At 55.1% G+C, this 21,589-nt stretch overlaps 2 protein-coding genes across 2 annotated transcripts; one reads left to right on the top strand and one right to left on the bottom strand.

The window, feature by feature from the left end:
• The first annotated feature begins 217 nt into the window (after nt 1–217).
• GYS1 (glycogen synthase 1) lies at nt 218–14,810 on the top strand. The gene is made up of 16 exons (XM_054588690.1): nt 218–511; nt 2,021–2,202; nt 4,138–4,329; nt 5,216–5,401; nt 5,614–5,758; nt 6,132–6,249; nt 6,511–6,631; nt 6,903–7,009; nt 8,162–8,221; nt 8,311–8,389; nt 10,090–10,203; nt 10,474–10,600; nt 11,779–11,874; nt 12,000–12,163; nt 13,102–13,182; nt 13,325–14,810. Exons 1-16 carry the CDS (start codon nt 394–396, stop codon nt 13,643–13,645), a joined length of 2,211 nt encoding a protein of 736 aa, XP_054444665.1. The 5' UTR covers nt 218–393; the 3' UTR covers nt 13,646–14,810.
• A 1,448-nt stretch (nt 14,811–16,258) lies between these two features.
• Nucleotides 16,259–17,599, bottom strand: LOC129082928 (ferritin light chain-like). The gene is made up of 4 exons (XM_054588708.1): nt 17,498–17,599; nt 17,185–17,331; nt 16,737–16,862; nt 16,259–16,571 (listed from the first exon to the last, which is right to left on the bottom strand). Exons 1-4 carry the CDS (start codon nt 17,597–17,599, stop codon nt 16,422–16,424), a joined length of 525 nt encoding a protein of 174 aa, XP_054444683.1. The 3' UTR covers nt 16,259–16,421.
• Between the last annotated feature and the right edge of the window lie 3,990 nt (nt 17,600–21,589).

Below are 21,589 nucleotides of genomic sequence, written 5' to 3'. Positions count from 1 at the left end.
TCCCTCAAGCTTCGGATTGACAGATTTAAAGGCCAATCACCTAACGCAGCGACCGCCAAGGCGGTAGCGGGGCGGAGCGAGCCTTACGCTGCCCACCAATGAGGAGACGTGGGAGTCCTGCCCCCCGGGTGCAGACCAATGGCGCTGGCCGGTGGGGCGGGCGCCGCCTCCTGGCGGCCGCAAGGTTTAGCTGCAGGGGGCCCACAGGGCTCAGTGACGCTGCAGCCGCCTCCTGCTTAGGTCCGGGGGTGCGGTCGTGCAATAGGAAGCCGAGGGCGTTGCAAGCTTCCCTTCGGGCAGCAGCTACCTGGTCCCACGCCTTGCAGGGTGCATTCCGCAGACACCTCTGGAACCCCCACCTGTGGCCCCTGGAACTCCCTTCCCGCTTCCGCCATGCCTCTTAACCGCACTTTGTCCATGTCCTCACTGCCAGGACTGGAAGATTGGGAGGATGAATTCGACCTGGAGAACACAGTGCTCTTCGAAGTGGCCTGGGAGGTGGCCAACAAAGGTGAGCATGCCAGGCGGTGGGACCCGGACGAGAAGGGCAGTCGGGGGTGGGGGCCGGGGACTCGAGTGATAAGGGGACGGGGCTACATAGTATCACTCCTGTGTTCTGGGCAAGGAGCCTATGACTTCTGTGTCCTTGGGGAGGGGCTGGGGTATATGTCTCCTGGGCTCTGGAGGGGTGGAGGTGAGTCTCCTGACTGTTAAGATAAAAGGAGGCCGGAAGCTCCCGTACTAGGTCCTAGGGAAGAGCGGCTAACCTGAAAGATTCCTAGGTCCTGGCGGGAAGGTTTCTGAGGCACCTGGATCCTGAACAGGAAAAGAGATGGGGGGTTGGCACTTCTTAGTGCAAACCTGGGAAATGGCTGGTTTTCAGACCTGTGGCCCTCTGGATTTGGGAGAGAGCTGACCAGGGCTTAAGTCACGGAGGGAGACTGGGGGAATTGGTCACCTGAGAGTAAAGATGGGAGAGGACTGGAGGCCCTAACTCTTAGATCCTGGGGTGGGAGAGAGTTGGGAGCCTGAATGCCCAGGCTCTGAAGGAGCTGCAGGCCCGAGCTCTGAGTTCCTAGAAGTAGAGGGGCCTGTGGCCACAGACACTTGGATGCTGGAATGAGGGAAGGCTGGAAAGTCCTAAGTTGGTCAGGGGCTGGGCCCTGGGAGGGGAGTGGCTGGGGCCCTGGGTTTCTCTGTCCCGGACTCCAGAGGGACTGAGGTTCTGGGTGTGGAGAACCAGGAGGGGCTGGAAGCCCACAAACTAGGCAGTCTTGTGCCTCAGAAGAGAGGGAAGTGGGGGGTTTTGCTGAATCTTGGGAGAGAAAAGGGACTGGGTCTTGCACCCCGGGAGTGAGGGCCCGCGAACACAGAACCATGTCTCACCAGAGCCCAGACTCCAGGAGGTAAGGGCGCTGAGGGCCCAGCCTCGCGGGGCCGGACAGGGGTCCTGGGAGGGGCAGGGTCCCATCTGCCTGCGTCCCCAGTTGGGGAGAGGAAACTGGGGGACAGGTCAGCAGAGTCCCGGGAGGGCAAGGAATGACAATTGCAGCTTTCCTTGGGCAACTGTGGGAAGCTGAATAGGGCCCTGCCGTGTCCTAGAGCCTCACTGAGAATTGAAACCCGGTTCCTGTAAGCTGAGAACTCGGGAACCTGGGTCCTGGTCATCCTCGTCAGCTTCTGTCTTCCTTGGGGCCTCCACCTGTAATTCCCTCAGACCCAGGAGCGCAGGCTCCCAGCCCCTTATCTCAGACTCGGAAGCCTGGCCTGAGCCCCCTCCCACCTCAAAGCCCCGACCCCAGCCCCGCTCTTCTCCCCTAGACCCAGGAGGACTGTCCTCCAGCCCCCATCTCCTCCTCCCTCTGACTGCCACGTCCTCCCTCTGATGGGCTCCCAGTCCCCTCTGCCCTCTAAGCCAGAAGCGCGGGGCCCCAGCGCCTCCCATGGCCCCCTACCCTGCCCCAGGGCCCAGACATGTGGACCTCTGCTGGGGCCTGTCCTCATGGGCTTGGGCCCACAGTGGGTGGCATCTACACGGTGCTGCAGACGAAGGCGAAGGTGACAGGAGATGAGTGGGGCGACAACTACTACCTGGTGGGACCGTACACGGAGCAGGGAGTGAGAACCCAGGTGGAGCTGCTCGAGCCCCCAACCCCAGCTCTGAAGAGGACGCTGGACTCCATGAACAGCAAGGGCTGCAAGGTGGGAAATGGCTCAGCCGAGGGCAGGTAGGTGGGTGCCTGCCGTCAGGGTGGGAGCAGCGGACGGAGAAGGGGGGGGACACACGCCAGGGAAAGAGGGGGGCCTAGGCAGAAGCATGGGATGACCCGGTACTTTCCCAGGCAGGCAGAGAGGTGGTACAACTGCCGCTTAGACAGACGTAGGACCCCATGACGTCGGTGGGTGAACCCCGAGCTCCAAGACATTGGTAAATAGACAGACAGCAGGTACAAGACAGACTGAAAGATGGTTCCAAGAGGTCAAGATCCTCAGGCCCAGAGAGAGAAGAAGAGCTAGACAGGACAGCCACCCAGAACCCAGGGGAGGTGGGCTTGGGGTGAGGCCGGTGGCCAGAGTAGGTTTTCGAGGGCCTGAAGTTCCTGTCCATGTGACCTTGGCTGATGGCATCTGCCCGATAGAGGAGTGTGGGAGGAAGAAATAGTTAATAAAGTCTTCAGCTCAGTTCTTGGCATGAAGTTAGCGCTGTGGGAGAGCTATTACCATCGTGGTTATTCTTATCATCGCCATCATTATTACTGTAAACAGTGGAGCTTGCAGAGGGAGCTGGACGGGCAGACAGAGCGAGAGAGATGGGTGAGAGAGACACTGAGGGACCCAAAAGGCAATGGTGGCACCCCCTACCCCCCGGGGGTTAGAGCAATAGAGAGAGAGAGAGACAGAGTTTAGATACAGAAGAGAGGCAGCTCGATGTTTGAGAGAGAGACCAAAAAGGAGAGAGGAAGATGGAATACTGATGAAAGGAGGAGAGGTTGGCAGGCAGGCCCAGGGGCCAGAGTTTCCGTGCACAGAGCCAGGGATTAAAAAGAGGAGGGGAGAGTCCCAGGGCTCCAGATGAGGGCCGAAGGGTAAGCGCGGAGCGGTGGCTGCCGCCCAAGCAGAGGGCTGCGCGGCAGAGGGCCGAAGGGCAGGCGGGCTGGGGCTTGGGAGGGAGAGACACGGTGGTTCCTTCATTCATTCACAGCTTCTGCTTTGGGGTGGGGTCTGGAGCCCAGTCAGGGGGGAGGTGTCCCCAAGAAACCCTAGAGCAGCCCAGCTCTCACCCTCCCCATGGCAGCTGCTCCCCACGTGCTGGGGGCCTAAGAATAGCCCCCCCCAGCAAAAGGGCAGACAACAGCTGGGAGGGGGAGGGCCATTGGGGTCAGGCTCCCAAGGCTGGGAAAAGCCAGGTTGGGGAGGAGGGTGGCTGCCCGTCAGCTGGGCTGAGCTGTGGCAACAAGCCCAGAACCTAGGCCTTCGTCTCGGGAGGCAAAGAAGCAGACCAGGGAAACGTGGCCGGGGCAGAAATGAGACAGCAAGCTTTAGAACCATGGCGGGGGGTTGAAAAAATGCAGCCCCGGCATTGGGGGAAGAGAGCGGATGGTGTGGCTGCAGAGGACAGCGTGGACCTGAGGGCAGAGGAAAGAGGAGGCAGGTGATGACAGGTATACGGGGAAAGTAACAGGCAGTAACGGGGCAGGACAGTGAAAAAAGCATCCAGTGGAAAGAATTAGCAGCAGAGAGAAACGATCGAGGCAGAAAGCATCATGGGAGTTGAGGAAAGAAATGTGGCAGCAAACAGAAACGAGGCAGCAGAGGGGCACAGAGACAGGACGTGCAAAATGTGGGGTTAGAAGTAAGTAGAGAAAGGAGGCAGCGGGAGAGAGACAGCAGCATTTGTAGCAACTAAGGGCAAGGGACAGGAGAAATGTGGCAACAGGGATGGGAAAAGATTGTGGTGGGAATAACGGACAGCAAGAGCAGAAATAAGGCGGCGGGTGAGAAATGAGCAGCAGCTGCAGGAACAGGGTGGAAAACCGGGGCAGTGAGCCCGGACGTCTGCCTGCTGGTGGGAGAGGCACAGACGCTGTGCCCAGAGCCTGTGGTCAAAACGCTAAGCTTCCCTGTGGGTCTCCCCAGGTGTATTTCGGGCGCTGGCTGATCGAGGGGGGCCCCCTGGTGGTGCTCCTGGACGTGGGCGCCTCAGCCTGGGCCCTGGAGCGCTGGAAGGGGGAGCTCTGGGACACCTGCAACATCGGGGTTCCCTGGTACGACCGCGAGGCCAACGACGCTGTCCTTTTTGGCTTCCTCACCACCTGGTTCCTGGGTGAGGTAGGCCCCACGCCGGTCCCCACATCATTCCTTTTGACCCCAGGCCCAAAACTATAGCGGCCATCAGCCCCTGGCCAGAGGGGTCTGGGTGAGGGCAAGAGGGGACTTGGTGTCCTCTGGAGCATTCTGGGAAGTGTAGGTCCCTTAATCCAAGGATTAACTCTTATCTTTGGGAACAGGGATGTTCAAGGACCCAGACTCTTTTTTTCCTCGGAGACCCAGACTCTAACGTCAGCTTTATTCACTCTAAATTTCCACGTACAGGAATTCTGAGCCATTAGCTCTTGAGGAGGTTGGCCTGGCTGGAGGGCTCACTCAAGAAATTCTGGGAGTTGTAGTTCTCTAGTCTGGTTGGACTTGGCTCTCAGATGGGGCCTTGGATGTTTGGAAAACTCCAGCCTATCTGAGAGCCAGGAAACTTGGTCCTGACCCTCTTTTAGGTTTTAAAGGCTCAAGAAACTAAATTTCCCATCCCCGGGGATAAACAATGTGTGAACTGGCTGCTTCTAGGGCATCCTGGGAATTGTAGTCCTTTAGCTAACATTGGGAACAGGTCTATTTATTGGTGATTGAGAGGAAGGGTCTCCAGGAATTTTGTCCAGGCCTTGGGGACACTCAAACTTCAGTCTTTCCAACCCAGCCTTGCTAGGACTTAGAATGTTGGCCAAAGTAACCTCAGCTCGCATCAGCCTTTGGGTCCACTGGTGCAGCTGCCTCAGAAGTGTATGGTTCCTTGCTCTCTGGAAATTGCAGTGAGCTGCCATCTGCTCTGTGCAGCGGCGGGGTGGATTTACCCCTCCCCCGCTGCCTCATCCACCTTGGGGACGGCTCATTGTCTTCAAGACACAGGTGGAGACACAGTGGCCCTATCCCTGTTGTCCCACAGTTCCTGGCCCAGAGCGAGGAGAAGCCCCACGTGGTCGCGCACTTCCACGAATGGCTGGCGGGCGTCGGGCTCTGCCTGTGCCGCGCCCGGCGGCTGCCTGTCGCTACAATCTTCACAACCCACGCCACGCTGCTGGGGCGATACCTGTGTGCCGGTGCCGTGGACTTCTACAACAACCTGGAGAATGTGAGCTGGGAGTGTGGCAAGGCGGAGGCTGCCAGGGCTTCAGGACAGCCCCAAGCTGTCTGCAGAGCCCGAGGGGATGAAGCGCCTCTTCAGGACGCAGAAGCCCCAAGGCCCCAGTGTCCTCCTCTGGACACTGTGTCCAGACTCTGGAGTCTGGACCTCCAGGCTTCTGCCCAGCTCTCCTAACCTGACTGCCCTCTCTTCCCGCTCAGTTCAATGTGGACAAGGAAGCGGGTGAAAGGCAAATCTATCACCGCTACTGCATGGAGCGGGCGGCAGCCCACTGCGCTCACGTCTTCACTACTGTGTCCCAGATCACCGCCATTGAGGCTCAGCACCTACTCAAGAGGAAGCCAGGTGGGTGATAGGCTGGGACTCCCAGGCAGGAATGAGGTGGTTGGTTATCTAGGCCAAGGCCCGAATCATTTTTCTTACTTTCAAGAGCAGAGAACTTGGCCTGGATGGTGCGGCTCAGTGGATTGAGCGCAGGCCTGTGAACCAAAGGGTCGCTGATTCAATTCCCAGTGCAGGGCACCTGCTTGGGTTGCAGGCCAGGTCCCCAGCAGGGGGCGCTCGAGGGGCAGCCACACATTGATGTTTCTCTCCCTCTCTTCCCCTCTCTAAAAACAAATGAAAAAGAAAAAAGAAAGGGGTCTTTCCTTCATTTATTCATTCAACACATGGCTATGAATGAAGAAATGAAACATGGGACCTTCTCCCTCATTCCCAGATATCGTGACCCCCAATGGGCTAAATGTGAAGAAATTCTCTGCCATGCATGAGTTCCAGAACCTCCATGCTCAGAGCAAGGCCCGAATCCAGGAGTTTGTGCGGGGCCACTTTTATGGGTATGTGGACCAGACGCCTAGGTGTCTAGAGACGAGGGGTTGGGGGCTCGGCCTCATGAGTTCCTGAATGTCAGACAATGACCGAGTACTGAAGGACCTCCGATCCCCATGGCGGGAGAAAACCCACAAATCTCAGGAGTCTCCGTGATGCCTCTAGTGGCTTGTGATGTTCTTTGCCCCTGTAGTTTGTGGGGGGTGTGGTTGCGAGGCCAGGGCTAGAGGGCGAGGGTCTCCGCTTCACCTGCAGTATGACTTCCTTAGGCACCTCGACTTCAACTTGGACAAGACGTTGTACTTCTTTATCGCGGGCCGCTACGAGTTCTCCAACAAGGGGGCCGACATCTTCCTGGAGGCCTTGGCCCGGCTCAACTATCTGCTCAGAGTAAGACCTGAGTTGTGAGGGGACAGAGGGAGGACAGGAAAATCAGTCCATACTGTCAGGAACGCAGACCCGGGGACGTGGGGGTAGGGAATCCCCCGTGGCAGTGGGGAGTGTGGAGACCTAGAAGGATGATGGAGTCCCCGCGGGGCTGGTAACCCTCTCCTATAATTCTCCTTCACAGGAAGGGGCACGGCAGGGTCCTAGTTGTCCTGGGTGGGTGGCCTCAGCCTCCTCCCATGTGAGCCTGACCTGCCCCTGGCCTCTGCCCCAGGTCAACAACAGCGAGCAGACGGTGGTCGCCTTCTTCATCATGCCGGCTCGGACCAACAACTTCAACGTGGAGACCCTCAAGGGCCAAGCCGTGCGCAAGCAGCTTTGGTCAGCGGCCCTCGGCCCGGGATCCCAGCTGGGTGCTTTGGGTCCAGTGTTTCTTCTGCGATCTCAGTTTTCTCATCTGTAATATGATCAGCTTGCCCCGCCGACTTTCCTAGTGAAGTCACTTGCTTAAGACATCCCCAGCTCCGGGGGCAGTAAGGAGTTGTCGGCAGGACAAGTGTGACAGCATGACCGTGGCTCTGAAACCAAACTAGCGAGGTCCAGCTCATGCCACTGACCCTTGCTGGCCTTCTGCCTTTAGGCAACACCGTTACCCGCCTCTGAGCGTCACATTCCTCACCTGTAAAATTCCTTCCTTAGCCATCACAAGTTCTTTGAGCACCTACTGTGTGCCAGGCACTGCTCCAGGCCTTGGGAACTCAGTTGTGAACAAAAAAGATAAAATCCCTGCCCTCATCGAGCTCACCTTCTAGAAAGTTCCATAGAAAGAGCTCTAGCCAAAAAAAAAACCACACAAACAAATACAGGAATATGACAGGGTTCAGGACAGGCCACACGGAGAGAGTGGCATTGGGTAGAGACAAAGGGAGGAAATGAGGGAGGAAGCCCTGTGTGTATCTGGGGGAACAGCAAGTGCAAAGGCCCCGAGGTGTGTTAGAGAGGCCCTAGGCTAAAAGTGTAGACCATGAGGCCAGAGCTATGGGGGGGTTGTGAGCAGAGGGGTGTCCCTGGGGCTGTGGGGTGACATTATTTGCTAGCTTTGTGTGTATATAAATTTTCTTATCTCAACGTAATTGTCCCTTTTTATAAAATGGGGCTTAGCATTGCCACTGTCTGGACCAGTACCAGTTCTAATAATAGCTGACATTTCTGGAAGGCTCGCCGTGTGCTGGGCACTGCGTGCTTTGTGTCAAGGCCGTACCGCTTCTCACAGCAAACCTCTGAGGTTGATTCTATTTTTACCTCCATCTGACGGATGAGTCACTGAAGTCAGAGAGGGAAGGCCACCTAACTCCAGCCACACAGCTGATGCAAAGCACAACGGATCTGAGCCTTCCAGGGCCCGTTCCCGGGTCCCCATCCTGCAACCTGCAGTCCCCAGGGCCTCTCTGCACAGACCTCACTTTCCCGGCTACCCCAGGAGCCTAACAGTAAATGGCTGGTGGATATGTGATGTTGTTCTGCTCTTTCCAGGGATACGGCCAACACGGTGAAGGAGAAGTTCGGAAGGAAACTTTATGAATCCTTGCTGGTGTGAGTTCCCTGCCCTCACCCTGCATGCTTTTGGGTCCTCACCCCCCTCTCCGCCCCTTCTCAGATGCATATCCCTGCTCACCCTGCAGGGGGAGCCTCCCAGACATGAACAAGATGCTGGACAAGGAGGACTTCACTATGATGAAGAGAGCCATCTTTGCCACGCAGGTATGGTTTGGATCGCTGAGCAGAGGGAGGGCAGTTCTCAGCAGCCCCAGAGGCAGCTGGCCATGTTAGTGCTGACCTCAGAGATTGCTGGGAGTTCCGCTTTACTGGGCGACTCTTACAGGGGAATCACTTCGGAGGTCCAGTGTGAGCTGACTAGTGGAACTTCCATTCCCAGAAGCCTTTAAGGCAGCCTGCCTTCCTGTGGCTTAGTCTGCCACGCAGGCCACCGGGAGTTGTAGTTTCTTGGTATCCTCAGGGTCAGTGGACACATAGGTGAAGGGGCACTTAAGGAAGTCAAGACAGCCACGGAAGGAGAACCGCAGCTCCCAGCCGTCCTAAAGCCATCCCAGCTCCACCTCTGCCCCTAGGGACTGATAGGAGGGCCAGTTTGTGGGGCCTCCTTAGGGGTAGTCAGGAGGTCAGCTAAGACACTTATCATTCCAGAAGAACGTTGAAAACTCAGCAGCTGCTGATTCAGAAAACAAATGAGAACTACTATTCCCAGCAGCCCCTGAGTCTTTCTGGACACTGAGGCTTTCCTTGCACAAGAAACTCTGCCAGTCAGAGTTCTTTTAGTCTCTGGAGCCACGGGTCTTTGGCACTTGTGGCCAGGGTTGGTAAGTCTTTTCCGGGGGAATGGAAACATAAATAGTCAAGTAGCACAAACAAAGTATGAACTGTTTTGACTAAACTAATTTCCAATCGACCCTAAGGCAGTCTGCCTCCCTGCGCGTGTTTCTGCCTGGGGGCTGCTGGAGTTGTAGTTCCTTGGTTCCCGGGGCCAGTAGACTGAAGGTGTGTAGAACTCTTCGTGAGAGAAGCCGTGGGATATTTGAAAAAGCAGGGACATCCGCACAGGGCCTGCAGGACTTCTATCACACTAGCTCTGACCTCGCCCAGTGAGGGTTGAGGGAAGAATTCAGTGGGAATTTTCCTCTTGGGAACTGTGGTTTCTTTGGGCCTCTGTTGGGGGTGGAAGTGGAGGAATTGCAGGATGGAGAGTAAAGGGCACTTGGAGAGAGAGAAATCCAGGATTTTAATAAGAAAACCGAACTTTCCAGCAGCCCCTGGAACGTGCTAGCATAGAACACGGTGTCTGCCCACTCCCCCTTCTGCCTTGCCCTGCCTGAGGGCAGTTCAGGTTCCTTTGAATTTCTTTGATGATAGAGCCAAGAATACACAAGATACCTACAACTCCCTTTAGTTGGTGGGGGCTTGTTAACGCTGGCTCTGCCTCAAAGACAGCTGGGAATTGTAGTTTCTTTTTAGCTCACTGTGGTTTAAAGGAAAAGAGAGCCCTGGCTAGTGTGGTTCAGTAGATTGAGTGCCAGTCTGTGAACCGAAAGGTTGTCAGTTACCAGTCAGGGCACACGGCTGGGTTGCGGGCCAGGTCCCCAGTTGGGGGCCTGCGAGAGGCAACCGATCCACGTATCTCTCACACATCAATGTTTCTCTCCCTCTCTTTGTCCCTCCCTTTCTCCCTCCCTTCCTCTCTCTAACAATGAATAAATAAAACCTTTTTAAAACAAAAAGGAAAAGGAAAAGAGAAGCTTTACAGAGAGAACCAAAAAGGAAGTCTCTAACTCCTGGTAATCCCTTGGGCTTGTTGCCCCACAGCCTGGCGGGAATTGTAGTCTCCTTGGATTCTCAAGGTCAGCGTGGCCCTTCCCTGACCCCTACCCCGCTTGTGGCCCCTACAGCGGCAGTCTTTCCCGCCTGTGTGCACCCACAATATGCTGGACGACTCCTCAGACCCTATCCTGACCACCATCCGCCGCATTGGCCTCTTCAACAGCAGTGCCGACAGGGTCAAGGTGAGGGCGCTGGCCAGGGTGGGCTGGCCGTGGCCGGAGGGTGGGGGCCGCCGGGGCCTCACATCCCCCCTCTTACCTAATTGAGCAAAGGGTCGCTATGTCTCAAAAGAACCTTAGCCTTGGAGGCAGACACACTTGGCTTCAAACCGTTGTGCTGCCACTGACTTGTGTGACTTCACACGAGTTTTTCACCCTCTCTGGGCCACTCTGGGGTCCCAGACGATAGCTGAATAGGGCCCCTCGGGCTGAGCCCTTCTCTTTCACTGCCAGATTATTTTCCACCCGGAGTTCCTCTCCTCCACGAGCCCCCTGCTGCCCGTGGACTATGAGGAGTTTGTCCGCGGCTGCCACCTCGGGGTCTTCCCCTCCTACTATGAGCCTTGGGGCTACACACCGGGTGAGTGCAGCGTGGCGTTGGGGTTCTGGTCGGACCTGGCACGGTCCTGGGACACGGCACCTGCCCTCTCTGAGGCCCAAGCTCCTTCTTTGCTCAACAGGGGCAATGGCAACGGTCCACTCTGCCACAGCACGTGTTTCTGTGACACAGTAGCTCATGTGATGTGTAACCGGAGGACTGAGGAGGGCACAGTTCACACGTGATTCCCTCCCCATTTGCTGACATCCCCCCGCTAATAACCACAGCTTAACGCACAGTTCACTAACACAGCTGAATGTGGCCAAGTCTCGCTGAGCTGCCCCCAGTACCCGTCGGCTCCACCTGCCTGCTGTTGGCTGCAAGCGGGAACAGCTTATCTGCGGTTCTCCCTCATTTTTGGCCGTTTTGCCGTGGTCTTCCCCAGTCTCTACCCTCCTCCCACCCTTTTCAATCAAACTTCTTTCATGTGTTTTTAAGGCTAAATAAATGCCACCGTTGCTGTAGTATTTCTTAATTTAGGAGTAAGTTAACAGGTCTTTGAGACCATGCTGCATGATGATTAGGAATGTTGCCAGTTTTCATTCATCCACGGTTAAAATGGTGCAGAGGTGTTTTGTGGTCAGTCCTACCCCGTTTTTCCCATACGTCCTGTTATATGCAGTGTCTGCTTTTGTAGCTTAACACAGGTTTTTAGAGGCATTGCGGAAGGATTGTAAGGAACTCCTTGAGCCATTTCTCAGTGCTAGTTAAGGCAGTAAGCAACGCATAGTCTTTACTCAGTACACAGCAAGAGTAATGCAGTAATGAGAGACCTTACTTCCTGTCAAAACAGACTATGAAGTTACGATAACCAAAACAGTATGGGCTGGCACACGAGCGTATCTTATAGGTTGTGAGGATTAAGTAGAATGGCGGACATTGGCTCAGAGCTCAATACATTGGCATCCTCACCGCCCAGCTATAGACTATTCCTCATTCCAAGGCCTTGGGGCAAGTAAGTTTCTTTTTCTAAGCCTCTTAGCTTCCCCTCCAAGAAATAGGGACAATAATAGCCTGGGTTTTCGAGCTCCTAACTCGCTCAAGCACAGTGTCCAGCTCTTCGTTCAAGGCGCCAGTAGAGGGAGCCGTTGAGACTTGCGTGGAGATTTAAGCCTGTCAGAGGGGAAAACTAAGTAGGCCTTTCTCTCGTCTTCACGCAGCCGAGTGCACGGTTATGGGCATCCCCAGCGTCTCCACCAACCTCTCCGGCTTCGGCTGCTTCATGGAAGAACACATCGCAGACCCCTCAGCTTATGGTCAGCGCCCAGACTGAGATCCGGGACTCCTTGAGGCCTGGGGAGGAGGGGTTTTGGTGGCCGAGTCCCAGAGGGAAGGAAGGATTCCGGAGCTGTTTTCTGAGTTCCCGCCCTGGCCCCAACAGGCATCTACATTTTGGACCGTCGGTTCCGCAGCCTGGACGATTCCTGCTCGCAGCTCACCTCCTTCCTCTACAGCTTCTGCCAGCAGACCCGGCGTCAGCGCATCATTCAGCGGAACCGCACTGAGCGCCTCTCTGACCTTCTGGACTGGAAATACCTAGGCCGGGTACAACTCGCTCCCTTTCCTGTCCTCTGCTGGTGACTATGCCGCTTCTAGTTCTGGGTCTCTGGTTCCTCAGTCTCAAAGGCTGGCGCAGGGGCAGCCTGCCTCCTTACTTGTAAAGGCTGTTGTCCCTTTAAGAACCTAATCCAACTTCTGCTGGGAGACCACGTTAGCCTGACATTCTCTATTTACATAAGGGTGTGGCCAAAACAACCTGACTCAGAGACTGTCCATTCACAGCTCTGCTATCTACATAAGGGGTGGAGCCAGAGGGGGAAGATGGATAATACACTTAGGTCAGCGATTTTCATCTCCAGGCACACATAAACTTACTACAGAAATTCTGCAGCACATCAAAAAATACATTTTTTGCCAATCTGACAAAGAGTAGAACTTTGATTCATTTACACTGGATAACTATTGTGTTGCCTGATATCATTTATTTATTTGATAATCTAAGGCAAAAGACCTCAGTGCCCCTGACTAAATAGTCAGGTATTGCATGTTTTAAAATTTCTTGCCACCCTAGCAAGAATTTTTAAAACATGCAATACCTGGGCACATGCAACCCAGAACACATGCCTGGGCTGCAGGCCAGATCCCCCAGTTGGGGGCGCTCAAGAGTCAACCAAAGGATGTTTCTCTGGCACATCCCTGTTTCTCTCCCTCTCGTCCTCCCTCTCTTCTCCTCTCTCTCAAAAATAGATAAAATCTAAAAAACTTAAAATGAAATAAAAATAAAACTTCTTGCAGGACATCAATTGAAAACCGCTGGCTTAGGCCCCAAACCTTAGTTGCCCAGTGGACGATGTTGCAGTATGTTCATCTGCATAAGAGGTGTGGCCATGGCGCACCCCGCCCATCCATTCACACGCGCGCGCACAGGCCCTGGGCTGGTCAGCTCCCACCCTCTGATGCCCCTCCATTTTTTCCCCCTGAAGTACTATATGTCTGCGCGCCGCATGGCACTGGCCAAGGCCTTTCCAGAACACTTCACCTACGAGCCCCATGAGGCTGACAAGGTGAGTTGGCCTGGGGTCCCTTAGTGGGTTCAGAGCTAGAGGCCTGGGGGCGGGCGGGGGGGGCGGGGCGCGGGGTGCACGCCTGGGCAGGAGTAGGGACCTGTGCTCATATTGCCCTTTGCTCTACTATCCGCGCACACAGACCCAGGGGTACCGCTACCCACGGCCGGCCTCAGTGCCACCGTCACCCTCACTGTCTCGACACTCGAGCCCACACCTGAGCGAGGACGAGGAGGATCCCCAGGACCGGCTGCCAAACGAAGAAGGCGACCGCTATGACGAGGAGGAGGAGGCCGCCAAGGACCGACGCAACATCCGCGCCCCAGAGTGGCCACGCCGCTCCTCCTGCAATTCTTCCACAGGCGGGAGCAAGCGCAGCTCAGACACAGCGCCTTCCAGCTCAGTCAGCACTCCCAGCGAGCCCCTCAGCCCCGCCAGCTCCCTGGGTGAAGAGCGCAACTAAGTCCCCGCCCTACACTCCGGTCTGCCCTGCCTCCCTCTTCCAGAGGGTGAATGCAGAATGGCGCTGTCCCTAAACCCTACTCCAGACCCCCAACCTTCTCTGGGGTCCACAGCCCCCCCCCCCGCCCTTCACCATACACTCTAGCCCCTCCAGCTCTGCTTTTGGAATTCCCAACACTCCAGAATCTACAACACGGTGCCTTTCTTGGGCTCCAGAATGCACAGTTTGTGCCCTTGAGTCTCCAGGCCTAGCCTGGGGCAGAGGCCAGAAATCTGCCATTATGCTTTCCTGGTGCCAGAGGTTTTAGGAGCCGTGGCCTGTCATTTTCTGAGTTGGGGCTCCTAGAACCCTTCGTAGCTTGCAAGCACTGCAGTACGCAGAGCATACCCTGCTCAGCCTGGCCTGGGAGGCCATCAAGCACTGGAAAACCAAGTGGTGCCCTGCTAATGGGACCGTCAACCTCAGAGCTGGAGCACTTTCAAAGGACTTGAGCTAACGGAATGCAGAAGGTCCTCCATTTCAACTCCAGAACTCAGGCTCCAGGACAGGCACTCGTGTTTACTTTGTTCTGACCCTCCTGTGGTGTCGGGTTCTGCCCGGAGGGTCCCTCCGCCCATGGTCCCCTCTTCCTCTACACGTTGGCCAAGCAAAGGAGAGCCAGAACACCGTGGCTCCTCACTGATGCTGGAGAACACGGTCTTGGTCTAGGTGCCGTGCTGGCCCTATCTGGGCCAGCCCCTCCTCCCTCCCTGAGTCTGAGTTCTCCCCTTATCTCCAGATTCCTTCTCTACCCCCTAAGCGGTCCCCTTGCCGAGGACAGAAATGTCTGTCTTCCGCCCCCACCTCCCCCACCCGCCAAGCTCACCATGAAACCACTGGGTTCTAGGTCCCGGCGGGCAAATCTAGAACCTTGCCACGATGCTGCACCCTGGCCCCCTTCCCCTGGTCTAGAACCGAGCCAGCTGGGTTCTAGAACTTCCATTCTTACCTCGAGGCGCTTCTGTCCCCAAGCGGTGCCCAGTCCCCAGCTTTGGTGAAAGGGAGGTGCCCCTCACGTGTGCTGTGCTGTGTCTGATGCACTTGGTTTGCAGGTGGGAGTGGGGGCTGAAGGGTGTGACTGAAGTGTGTGTGGAGGATGAAAATACATCTGTATTTAAGAATCCCAGGTCTGGTCCGGCAGGAGGGTTTGGGCAACCCCTCACCTGGCCCCTCCCTCTCCTTGGCTTCTACCCCCCCCCCCCCCCCGTTTCTCCCGCCGCCCACCCGTGGGACCCCGACTCGTCTCATTCTGCTGTCACGGAAGCGCTTGGATTGCTGTTCTCGGTTCCGGTGTTCTTCCAAGGGAAGGCACCTCTGTCTTGTTTACCTGGGGCCTGACTCGCACGTGGCAAAAATTTGGGAGAAGCGCTCCCTCTCTGGCAGAAAGGGGCTGTGTCACTGCCAAAGGGACCCATCGGGAGACCCTGAGCCATGCGCGTGCGGCCCTTTAAACTCCTCCGCACTAGCAGTGAGCAGGTGCTCAGTCACCGCAAGCAGCCACAGGTGCCTCACGGCTACCTTATTGGATGGCACAGATACAAAGAGTTTCATCATTGCAAACAGTTCCGCTGCACAGTGGCAGCCTAGGGCGTGTTTCCAGGGCTCTGCGGCCTCTGGCCTTTGACCATGCTGTCTCCTACGGAGCTGTGTTTGGGGAAAAATACTTTTCCTTTCCGTTGTAGTCTTAACTAGGTCATACAAACATGAAACAACTGCTTTTCATGGGAGTAAAAAGCTCCAATAGGTTGGGCTTGGGCGTGTGATCATCCTGTTGGCCACAGTGCAACAGACACACAAGCCTCTTCCCCCCTCAGGATCCCCAGTCCCCACCACCAAAGTGTGGTGGCAGCAGCAGGAGCATGGTGCTGAGCAGACAAAACAGCAGGTGTCCTGCAGCCTCTTAGATTCTAGCAAAAACAGGGAAGGGTAGGGGTCAGCATCCCTATCATTTTGTAACTAGGACCCATCCTCAAGCTTCTTCAGTTCCTCTTTGGATGATTTGGCTCCAAGTTGTATTTCCCAGTTTCTGTGCCAGCCCCAAACCCCTGGCTCAGCTCTGGCACATCATGTGCTCCCAGCGCCTCACAATCACTTGACTGTTCCTTCCGTTCGTGAGCCTTGAATTGGAGAAGAGGGAGCAAGCAGCCTCTGGAGCAAGTCAGATCTGCGTGTGCCTGCTGGTTGCCATGGGCAACTTTCACATTAACATCCTTGACTTACCCACATAAACGGGGGTCGTTAATCTTCAACCTCCCTGGTTGAAACCCGGGTAAAACCAGACTACCTTCAGCTTGGCACATCACTTGGCGACACACTAAAGGCCATGCTTATGATTTGATACTTGTAACACTGTATGCTTCAGGCCAGCAGCCCCAGGTCACAAATAAACTAGACCCTCCCTGGAGCGGGGGCTCCACCATCTAACTTAGGCAGTTAGCCTGGCAAGCCGTACCCGCTACTGTGACAACCCAGGGGAGCTCGCGCCTTAGCACAGGTGCACAAACGCCTCTTTCTCTGCCAGGCCCATCCACTCAGCCTCGTGGGAGCAGATCCCACGTCATTTCCCACAGCACACACACAAAACCACCAGCTGCTGCAGAAGGCTTTATTGTTTCCATTCGGTCCAATGCATGGGACAGGGTTCCAGGGTGGGATTGCAGGGGGAGGCTCAGGTAAAAGCCAGAGGCCAGGGAAATGCAGAGGGGCCCCTCAAAGGCCTCTGGGCTTCAAAGGCTGCCTAGTCGTGCTTGAGGGTGAGCATTTCGAAGAGATACTCGCCCATCCCAGCCTGGGGGCCCAGCCTGCGGATGTTAGTCAGGTAGTTGCCCATCTTCTTGATGAGTTTCAACTCTTCATCCAGGAAGTGGTTCTTTAGGAATTCACAGAGCTGAGTGAAAGAAAATAAAACGCTGCCACTTGTAAATAACAGCATGACTTTCGGGAACAATGTTCAGGAAGAAAATCTGCTTAAGTGGGGCTAAGGCTTAGAATATAAGCTTCAGTCCCAGGGAAGGCCTTAGGGTGGGTAGGCTTGGATAAAAGGGGCACTTACATGAAGGTCTGAGCGGCCAGAACCCAGGCCATGCAGCTCCAAAAGGGCCTGATTCACACTCTTCTCCAAGGCCAAGGCTGCTTCCATGGCGTCCTGGGTTTTACCCCAGTCATCTTTGGAAGGTTTCTACACAGGAGACAGAGAAGGCTCAGTACTGGCCACGTAACTCGCAAAAGACTAAAAACTACATTCTCCAATAGTTTCAGGGGTGAAGAAGGGCCTGGTCTAAGAGATGGCTGTCATCCGCAGTCCCCTGCAAATACACGGCCCAGGGGCCCACGCTGCGGACTCACTACTAGCTGCGCTTACACCTCCAGCCACGACCAAGGACCCAAACAGGTCCGAAATTCTCCCAGAAGCCCGCGCCGTGCCTAAACCGCGGCTGGGAAGGCGCCTGGGGCGCAGGGGCTGCTGGGAGATGTAGTCCGCAGGCCCACACACTATTTACCGCCACGTCCTGGAGAAGAATGCGGCCACCGCGCTGGTTTTGCAGCTTTAAGAGACGCTCAAAGCCCTCACGCTTCTTCTTGGCCATCTCTTGGAAGAAGTGGCCCACGCCGTGCAGAGCCACATCGTCACGGTCGAAATAGAAGCCCTGTGGGAAGAGATGGCAGAAACAAGGGTTAGCGGGAGGCGAGGCCAGGGATGCAGACTCTGCCCTCTCATTACCCTGCAGGAGAAAGAGGGCAAACGCGCGCTCAGGGGGCCAGATGGGCGCAGTTGTTGGGCACTTGGTCCTGGGGCATCCTGGTGACCCTTACCAGAGAGAGGTAGACATAGGAGGCCTGCAGATGCATGTTGGCCTGGCGGTTGATGGCAGCTTCTACCTCAGTGGAATAATTCTGACGAATTTGAGAGCTCATGGTTGTTTCTTATTAGGAGTTAAGTTCAAAAGACCCTGATGGTTGGTCTTGGAGACTAGGATGGCTGAGGAGATTTTGAAGTCGGCACTGGGTAGGAGGTTGGAGGGTGGTGGGAGCCTAGAAGTGGTGTCCCTAGGTCTGTTACGTCCAAACCCTGTGGAAGCAAGAGACAGATGCGGGAATGCGGTGGCCAAGATGGCTTCTTTTATAGCCATTAGGGCCTCTGAAGGTGGAGTGTTCAGGAAGTGCAATTGGCCAATTCTCCGCGGTGGTATGTGGGGCCTGCAGCCCCTGAGTGACGGATGCAGAACAGATAGGAGTCCCACAGTGCTGCCCTTCTGGAGGTGAGGAAGTCACACGCTTGTAGCTCGAGGCTGTTGTGAAATGGGAAATTAGGGGGTGTGGGGGTTTGGGGGATGCAAGGGTCTGGTGCTGACTGGGGGTGATCAAGAGGTTCTGGGGGTTTTCTAGTAGATGGAAGATTAATGGAGACACTAGAGCCCTAGGAAAATGATGATCCTGTGGTCTTGGATCTGTCTCCAGAAGTAGGTTGGATTCTGGGGTTGTCTCTGCCGAGGCCTTCAGGTTACTGGGGTTTGTTTTGGGAGCTGAGGGGTCCCCAGATCACTGGAAGGTTTTGGGGACAGTGAGGTGGTCCTTCAGGAACCTTGGGGATCTCTCTGGAAGATGGGTTGGAAGTGAGCCCTATAATTCACTCAAAAGTGGTGTTCTTTTTTTTTTATTCTTATTTTTTAGCCTTAATGTTCATGATTCAAGTCTGTTTTTCTGGAGACTATCTGGAGGAGGTCTTTAGGCCCATGAGGTGCTCTGCAAGATTAAAAGGGCAGTTGTTCTAGAGCCTGAGGCCTCACCCCCAGGAGTTGGGGAGAAGGGTCTTTTTGGAAGCCTAGTAGGGGCTTTTTTCAGAAATAGTGATAGGGGAACTAAAGACATAAAGGTACATCTAGGAGAGAGAACTTTATAGCAATTCCTCTTCTTCCTGCTACACGGAGTATGGGTGGGAAGGCTGGAGCTTAGGCAACCCTCTCGGAACCCGAGCTGACCCCCGCATGGAAGCCAGTGCAGAGAACACTGAGGCGGGAAGGCGGAAGACTTCACGGAACCGCTCAGCAAGCCCTTCATGCCTACGTTCAGGTTCCTCCACGTGAGGGAGCAAACCCGGAGTGGATAAGCCGCAGCCATTTTGAGGTGCCAGTTCAATGCGGCTGGATCTGGTCCTGGCTCACGGGAGAGGGGCGGGGGCGTATCTGGCAGGGCCCAGAAGAGCCTCTGCCCGAGCGGTCTCTTACCCATGGCAATGGCTGTCTTCCCGGTGCCAGGCTGGCCGGCGATGAGCACCGCCCGCCCGGCGATCTTCCCTTCCCGGATCATCTCCAGCACCACGCCCGCTGCCCGCCGGGCCGCCAGCTGACCGACCATGCCCTGGGAAGCCTGCGGGCGGGAGGCCAGAGCAGGCCAGGTGACTTCCTGCGGGGCTACCCCGCATCCCTACCACCTCCCGGCTCAGGACATGGAAACGGATGTTGGCGGTGACATCGGGGGAAAAGCCAAAAAGCCTTTGCCACCGCAGTTTTGTTTTGTTTTTTTTTTTTTTTTTAAGATTAAGAAAAGTCTACACGCGGCTGAATTTTTATAAATACGGGGCTCAAGGTCCGGAAGAACGCGGCAGTCCCCGCACTCCCCACACCGCCGCCGGAGGCCTCCCGGGAGCAGGCCTCCCGCCCCACCCCGACCAGCTCTACCTGCCGAGGCTCCAAGGCATCGTCCAGCCCCAGTCCCCGGATGTGCGAGTGAGCACCTGTGTGCAGAGAAGGAACCGGGAGACACAGTTACTGGCCAGCTCCTAGCAGCGTGTGGCCCGAGGTGACAGGTTCCCCTCCGGGCCCTGATTTCCTCCTCGGCCAACTGGGGGCCCGGATCCCCGCCTCACTGGAAGGATGGCGGGTCTTGCTAAATGCTCAGTGAATGCGAGGGGCTCTTCTTAGAATCTGCCATAGCCAGACCCAAGTCCCTGGGAGCTGGCTAACCACAGGATCGGGTCAGGACTAACCAGGAAGGCTGAGGATCATAATTATTTTGTATTTACGACCTATGGGGGTGGCCTCACATGTTCTAATTTTAATTCACATAACACTGAGAAAACAATAGTCCCAGCCAGGGAGCAAACCACCCTAGGCTCTCATCAACATGGATGCTGGAGGGGGCTCAGAGAGGTTAGGTCTGTTGCCCAAGACCATAAAGCCAGTGAGAAATGAAGACTTGCATTTCGATGCTTTGCACTAGACCAGGGCTAGGCAAATTAAGCCTGTAGTCCAGCCTCTTGTTTTTGTATGTAAAGTTTTATTGGAACACAGACACGCCCATTTGCGTGTAGTGGGGGGACCCCCAAAAAACAGAATTACCTTCTGGAGGGTGGCTCCTTGCAGTACAGGCTTTCCCCACCAAGTGAGTCTTCTGGAACCCATCTGCATCAATGTAGCAGCAGACTGTTGTGAGAGGCTGCGTTAGGCATCAGCGAACTTTTTTTGGAAGATTTGCAAAGTGTTTGCCCATTTCATGATGGGTCATTTACAAGCGCACCTGCTCACACCACACTGAGTGTTCGGCAGTTTTTGACCGAAAACTGGATGACCGCCCCCCACTCCCACCTCCCTATTCACCTGATCTCTTCCCCAATGACTTTTTGTTTGTTTATTTCCCCAAATGAAAAAAATTCTCAAAGGGAAACGTTTTGCCGATGTGGAAGAGGGGAAACAAAAAATGGCAGAAGCACAAAAAGGCATCAAAAGCGACAAGTTCAAAAACTTTTGAGCATTGGAAAAATGTCTTGATAGGGGTATTCCGTCAAATAGAGAGTACTTTGAAAGTGACTGAGTTTTAAACATGTAAAAATAAACACACAATTTTTTATAAATACATTGAATTTATGTATTTATTCTGCGTACCCCCCTTGTATTGTCTGGGACTGCTTTCCCTCTGTAAAAGCAGAATGGAATCTTTTCAACAAAGAGAAGAATTACTGTCTGGCCCGTTAAGAAAAGATTTCGCGACCCCTGCACTACACTGTGAGCACCGCAGGCAGGAATGGGGACAGTTCTTGGGTGCCACCAGTGTCTGCGGGGTCCTCCACTCACAGAAGCGCTGAAACAGCATTGGTTCCAGGATGTAAAGGGCTTCACGTTACAGACGCAGGTGAACTATTCCACCTTCATTTCCCGATAAGGAAACAGGCCCAGAGAGCAACTAGCCCCTCGCTGTTCGGCTCAGAAGCGGCACCCAGCGATATGCTTCTAGAAACCCATAGCCCTTTAAGGCATAACTGGAGCTGTGGTGGAATTGGTTCCACCCGCCACAATGAGGTGAGCGCTGCCACGAAGCAAGTATCACAATAAAGGAGTCACATGAAATTGTTGGCTTCCCAGTGCATATAAAAGTAAAGTTTACACTGTACTGTAATTTATTAAGTGTGCAATAGCATATGTGTAAAAAAATGCCTTTACATAATTAAGGCTTTCTTGCTATAAAATGCTAACCAACATCTAAGCCTTCAGTAAGTCGTGATCTTTATGCTCTGGTGGGCCTTACCTTTAAAAAAGAAGAAAGCAATAGCTGCAAAGTACAATAAAACGAGGCGTGCCTGGCCTGTCTTGGAAGCACTGAAGGAATGAATGTGAACAAATGAGCGCAGTCTCCTTGCTGCAGGAAGGCTCTGCGTGAAGGCTACACCCCACCGCCCCCACCGCACCCCGACTCGCTGCTCGCGGATCCGCGGCTCCCTCGCTGTGTGAGCTGGGACGGGTCACTGACTGCTCTGAGTCTCAGTGCCCTCAGCTAAGATGGGATGACAGTCACAACAGGCGCCTCGTGGGGCAGCTGTGAGGATCAGCCGGATGCACACTCAGGTTATTCAGTGGCTGCCTGTGACATCTGCTCTGCCAGGTCCTCAGCTGGCGACACAGCTGGGAATGA

This window comes from Pteronotus mesoamericanus, unplaced genomic scaffold (assembly GCF_021234165.1).
Source record: "Pteronotus mesoamericanus isolate MK-2021 breed Mesoamerican mustached bat unplaced genomic scaffold, CSHL_Meso_final scaffold_137, whole genome shotgun sequence".
NCBI classification, from domain to species: domain Eukaryota; kingdom Metazoa; phylum Chordata; class Mammalia; order Chiroptera; family Mormoopidae; genus Pteronotus; species Pteronotus mesoamericanus.
The sequence above is the reverse complement of the archived record's forward strand: the minus strand, read 5'-3'. Positions and strand labels throughout refer to the sequence as shown.